The sequence below is a fragment of the Leptodactylus fuscus genome, chromosome 2 (assembly GCF_031893055.1).
Source record: "Leptodactylus fuscus isolate aLepFus1 chromosome 2, aLepFus1.hap2, whole genome shotgun sequence".
Taxonomy (NCBI): domain Eukaryota; kingdom Metazoa; phylum Chordata; class Amphibia; order Anura; family Leptodactylidae; genus Leptodactylus; species Leptodactylus fuscus.
This window is the reverse complement of record NC_134266.1, coordinates 56,039,717-56,046,115: the sequence shown is the minus strand read 5'-3', so window position 1 is coordinate 56,046,115 and position 6,399 is coordinate 56,039,717. Positions and strand designations below refer to the sequence as shown.

At 36.7% G+C, this 6,399-nt stretch overlaps 1 protein-coding gene across 2 annotated transcripts in view; it reads right to left on the bottom strand.

Annotated features, from left to right (window-relative positions):
* Positions 1 to 314: 314 nt before the first annotated feature.
* IL1RAPL1 (interleukin 1 receptor accessory protein like 1) overlaps positions 315 to 6,399 on the bottom strand; it is a 1,300,731-nt gene continuing 1,294,646 nt past the window's right edge. The window contains exons 10-11 of one of the 2 annotated variants that reach the window (XM_075263837.1): positions 3,374 to 3,559; positions 315 to 2,142 (exon numbers count right to left, since the gene is read on the bottom strand). In XM_075263837.1, the coding sequence (XP_075119938.1) occupies positions 1,424 to 2,142; positions 3,374 to 3,559 (905 nt within the window). In that variant the 3' untranslated portion in view covers positions 315 to 1,423. The remainder of the gene's footprint in view (positions 2,143 to 3,373; positions 3,560 to 6,399) is intronic. The other variant, XM_075263838.1, reaches the window with a different exon arrangement.

Here is a 6,399-nt window from a genome sequence, read left to right as displayed (position 1 = left end):
CAGACTTATTCAAAAACTACTGAGGCGATTTACATACAAAAGGTAGGTGTGGAATAGCCTTTCTAAAGGCTACGCAAGGATGTGCTTAGCTAAAAATGACTTTTCCCAATGATAGAGCCCCTTTAAAATGTGTGTATTGCAGAAAAAAGACACAACTGGGATAGACGTAAGTGAAGTCAAAGAACTATACAAAGTAGACATTCCTAGAAATAACTTTAAGAAGAAACTTATCACCTCTCAAACATAGAAACATTTTTCTTAAAAATAAACATATTTCTTTATTCAATAAAATGAGTTTAACATTTTAGGTCTGATTAACTTTTATAAACAGCAAATCTGTTGGAAAGGCTTATGCATGTTGGTGTTCACATCTGGTGTTCAGTACCTCCTGAGTTCTAATTTTAATTGCCTTTAAGCTGATAAAGTTATATTTCTTGAAAAATGAATACCAATAAGGCAAAAACAATTTGAAAAGTGTTACAGGAGTCTGTGATAGTAACAAGGTCTTCTTCAGCTTTGGTATGGATTCCACCATACAAAAATAACTTCAACGATGCATGTCGCTTTAGGCTAGAGTACTGTAGCATATCAAGACGTATTTCAAATTAGAGAGAAAAAAAAATCTTAAAAATCAACTTGGATGACTCCCCTTTCCCTTCCCAAAAAACTGTATATATAAAACAACTTAACAAAAACAATAAAACTCATTGGAGGGTAAAGTAAAAATACATTTTCCATTAAATTGCTTTCTAGGATCTATGTTACTGCAAAGCAATAAATACAGACCAGGTATCTCGTTGTTTGACAGACATTTAAGTTAGTTAAAAGTTAAACAATCAGACCATCTTGAAGTGTAACCAAGCATGCTGCCATCAGGTAGGCTGGGCAAAAGGAATAAAAAGTGAGCTCTGCTGGTTATCTTAAAAAAATGAGTCCTTTGAATCTTGCATACTGTACTTCTTCCTTTGACAATGAAGGTCATTAATGTATAATGCTAAAAAAGCCAATAAATGAATGTTGCTCCTTATCCGATAGGTTGACCAAGCATTCCAAAAAAAAAAGGGAAAAATGAAAAAAAAAAAAAAAAAAAGGAAAAAACTAAAACTATACTTAAAGCAAAGGCAGAAAAAAGAAGTTTCCTATCTATACATCAGTCTGTTCTTTAAAAAATTTAACTAGACAAATTTCATTGACATATAAAACAAAGTCAAAAATGTAATGGCAAGAGACATGGGTAAAACAGGAAGACACTGATGCTACAAATAAATTGCAAAAATATGTACAAGACCCTGTTTTTCCTCAATTGTTTTACGATTGTAATGCATGTTTAACAGCAGCAGTCAAGGATGAAGTTCCAGGCACCAGACTGCATTTTCCGCTTCCAACTACATAGTGTGGGGCTGACGGGCCCCTACCATTCCTGTCACCAGATGACGCTAGATATACTTGTCTCCCTTGGCAAAAGTGGCAAGATAGCACTGTTTGTGTGAGCTTCGTCGGGGTGTTGCTCCCTGTTTGTTTTTGTTTGTGGCCGCTGTCCATTAATTAGTGTCATAGGTATGTTGCAATAAGTATGCTGATTACCTATTGAGGTAAGAGGCAGGGTGCCAGTAGGAGGTACATCATATTCATAGCTTCTATAATAGTGTTTCTGCTGCATTTGTGTATGGTAAGTGTTATGAAACGTAGAACGTATGTCAGGATGGGCAGTGGCTAGGGCAGTGGAGGTGGCAGCAGCCATGGAGATTGCTGAGACCGTCTGCAGTTCCCCGAAAGGTCCCTGCTCACTGACATCTAAAACCTGCTCATGTGTGATGGGTTCTATTCTTTTAAAAGGCATTTCATATTGTAAACGTTTCCAGAATTTTGAATTCAACTTGTTGCATTTCGGCCCGTGCCATTTGATAACAGTTAGGAGCTTAATTGTATGTTTCAGCGTTTCCACTTCTTGGTAATTCATAATCCCACGGAGTTCGCTGCACTCAATCAGTATCACTTTTATTTCACCAGTGACCAACATATTCCGGAGTCTGGTTTCTAATTCAAATATACTCCAACCTCTTCTTACAACATAAGTGGGAGTCATGACAATAATAAGCCTTTTACTTTGGTCAACACATCGTGCCACATCTTCTATGTAAGCTGAGGAAAAAAAGCAAAAAAAATCCAATCACTTGGAAATATTTGTAGACCTTAATGGGCTGGTATTAGTAAAGGGAATTTGTGACCAGAACCCAACCTTTCAACCCAGCTCCGCAGATGGATAGGCTACGTTTACCAGAATCAAATGGTGTTTTCTCCTTGTGAATTGTCACCTACTTGGGCAAGAAATTACTGTTTTTGTGTTAATATGTAAATAAGCTGTTTGGAGCAATGAAGGCATTGTTTTTGCTCCAAAGAGGAGAGCGACAACGTACTCATTGCTTCAAAGAACTAATTTGCTCAGCAGGACAAAGACAATAATATCTCAGCAACGGAGATACCGATTCACAAGAGGAAAAGACCATTTGATTCAGGTGACCTTGATCTATCTATGCTCAGGGTGGGTTGGGTCTGGTTTCTGATGACAAACCTCCTTTAAGGGTGTTAAATCCTTGCTTGGTCATCTGATTTGAGATAAGCTCCCTTCTGGCAAAAAGTACAAACACAACATGCAAATATTATAGACATGCAGCAGTTTTCTACATTACATTATCATGTTGTAAAATTAAAAATAGCCACTAATGAAACCCCTCAACACATATCTTATGACGACGTAGAGAAGTTATAGAGTTGGGTCCCTAGCTCAACAACCCCTTCCCCCCCATCCCGCATGTGCTTAAATAAAGAGTCAATAACATGAGTGAACCTGGATCAACTGTATCGATGATTCAATACTACAATTAAGAGTTTAGCCTTTAAAGAACATTTATTATATATCATCAGGAACATTATTAAATATAAGATTGTCTCACACCTCATTGCTGTGACCCCTAATGATAACTAAAATAGGGGTCCCTAGACCTTGTTTCTTTTCACAACAGTAAGAAGAAGTTTTCATAGAGTTTCCATGCTGCTCCATTCATTTCATTGGGGTCAAAGCCCCATGAATACCGAAGGGTTCAACAGGGCTCATGCTCTATTAAAACCCCTTCAAACCTCCATTCTAACAATTGGTGGGTGCCCAAGTGATGTGACTAGGCCCGCTACAATCAGTTGATCACCAGGCTGGAAACAGTTATAAGAGAAGTTGTCTCCTTGAGACAAGTCCTTTTACTTATAAATCTAAGAAGGATTACTTTAATATAAGGCCAGAATGCTTGTGTTCTATTTCAGTAAATGTGCACAAATGGTACAAATAGATTTAAATAACAATTTTAATTAAAATACATACATCTGTTTAACTTACTTCCTGTTGGAATTAAGTCTCTATCGGGTATGAACAGTTTATAACCATAGTGTTTTTCAAGCATATCAGGTAGAATTTCCAGTGCAAATCTCTCTTCTTCTCCCGTCTCCTGGTTCCATTGATCTGGGTCTACTTTTGTATATGATAAATACGCATCAAAATCCTTGTTATCTGAAATATACAAGCAAAAGTTAATGAACAAGAATCAGCCAGGAAGATCGATAACAAGAAAAGAAGCAACTTCTAGTTTTTAAGATGTTGTCAAATGAAGATAAATTCAAATAACATCAGATGTTTATTGTTCAAGCAATGTATTCAGACTCCTATAGTTAAAAGTAATCCCTAGGTCAAAAAAATATATCCAATATACAAGTCAGGAAATCACAAAACATTCTGTTCTACAGGTGTCAATTATTATTTAGTATGGCTATTACAAAACATTAAAGAGAGTCTATCAGGAACCAACCCAATACTCATCCCAATCCAATAATATTATGTATAGGGGCCTTTAGTAGGAGCAGAAACAATACCTTTGTAGCAACAAACTGGTTAAGCAATGCATAGATATTAATTTTATTATGGTATGGACTAGCAGAAGGACCCAGCTTTGTACTGGTATATTTAATTTTTTTGTTTGTGTATTGGCCCCATAAGCATAGGTTGCTTGCTATGGAAACCTGGTGTAAAGCTGTGTGTATGTGAAAACTGAATAACATGCTCATTTTCATTGGTCCATAAGAGTCATTTGATCATGATCATAAGTGTCATGATCAATTTGGATAGCAGTGAAAAATTTGTGATTGGTTGTTATGGAAACTTGGAGTAAAGTTGAGTGTATGTGACCTTGTGTAACAGTGTCATCCACAGCGCTCTACCCCTTTAAAGGTATGTTCACACGGTGGAAAATGAAGATGAATTCCTCTTCATTTTCTGCATCCAGCAATTTTGCCGTGGTCTAGTCACAATGGGATGCTGATGGAGTGCATCAGCATTCCGGCGCAGCATCCCACTCCTGATTAGGCCCAAATGAATGGGCCTAATCAGGAGGGAGTCACAGGTCATGGACCCCGTGACTGAATCAGTCACAGAATTTGTGACAAGATCGAGTAGAACATGTCTTTTTTCCATGTCCTGCTGAAATCTCTGCCTTCCTTTGAAAACAATGGGAAGTGGATTCCGGGAGGAATATGCTCTGGATTTGGAGGCAAAATCTGTCTCCAAATCCGTGGCAAATTCCTCTGTGTGAATACAGCCTAAATCTGACCTACATCAGTGTAGAAAAATGGCTGGTTTGTTATGGGAACCTAGAGTAAAGCTGTGTGCATGTGGAGGCTAAAAACCTTTGAGCTTCTATTGGCTGATAAAGGACATGTGGCTGTGTGTATGGCAGTTGGAATATGAGTGAAAGACTTGCAGGCTTGTATTGGCTAATGCAGGTAATTTTTTTGGGAATAATGTATCTCAGGAACGATACATCCTAAAGAGCTGAGACCTGCTCTAAAACCTTCCTGGACACCTGATATACCTGTGTGCCAAATTTGGTGAAGATTGGTCCAGAGGTTTAGTTGTGCATAAAGAACAGACAGACAGACTGGCAGACAGACAGAAACTCATTTTTATCTTGTGCAACTATTGCAATGTGTTATCTACTGGTTCTTTTCCTCTGTATTGTTTATTTGAAAATTAATAAAAAAAACTTTTGAATAAAAAAAAGGAACTAATTTTTATATATGTAAGAGATATACAAATGAACGAAGAGTCTGATTTGCTCACAAGCAGCTGTGATATAGGGAGAGGCTAAAAACATCAACCATTGCTAAAGGGGCAATGTTGTACAGTGAGTTTATGCATATTCAGAAAAAATTGATTATCTCTGCATTGATTAATTGTTTTGTGGCCTCAATGTTATTTTTGTACTACTATTAATGAACTATGCACAGTATTATTATTGGCATAAATGAGAATAACTATAACCTATTTAAAGAGGTCCTTTCTCCACCTCAACAAACTCCAACTCTTGAATTCTTTGAAAGGCTCCACTGCACTGATTACGAAGTATTTGTCATTTTTTTTTTATTTAATCCCACCATTCTAGAGCAATAATCTGTCAGATTCAGCACCTAACATGTTAATTAGGTTCTCTACCATAAGGTAGGTGGTCCCTGTTAGTGTGCTCCAGTCCAGCTGCATATTGGGTGCTGAAACTAACAGCACCGGTTGCTCAAGAATAATGGGTGCTAGAAAAAAAATTCCGACTGAAATGGAGTCATGAATATGTGCTAACTATATGATCCACTGCATATTCTACTGTGCACAAAAATGAATTGCACTTTGACCAAATGCTGAAATCAAGTACTTATCATCCTTTTGTTACGATTTTCTTTCACAAAGTTTGATAAAGAGGATATTATAAAACATATTATTTGGTTCAAAGTCAAAGGAACATTTACATTTTCTATATTTTCTAAACAATAGAAATCCCAGTACTGCTTAAGTTTTCCTAGAATTTCATGTTGGTAAATGGGTATACATTTTTCTTCCATAAATATTAACCAGCCTAAAAATTTTTACAATTCTGCTCTTGAACTTTTGAATAAAACTTGTACTATTGTGTTTAGAGACCTACGGGAGCTTACACCATTAAATTCCATTTCTCTAAAAGTCATATAGATAACCTCACTCCATGCAACTGATGTACTTAGCAGGAGACTAAAAGGATGATGGCTTCTTAAACATGCACAGTAAACCAAAGTACTGTTACCACTCACTACCAGCCATCAAGTTAAAAGGCCAACAGTGTGATCTAGAGAAACACTGCGGTTTTCTGAGTAACGCCTTCTGGAGTTCAGAATTTTGATAAGGTAAAGCATTGATGTAATGCAACTTCTTTTTAACTCTATTCATTCTCTCATATAAAGAATAACGCTAATAGAAGACATTCATACTGTTCCCTGTCAGATGTTTCAAATGCAAATATGAAAAAACTGGTAACAAAGAATAATTACTGTTAA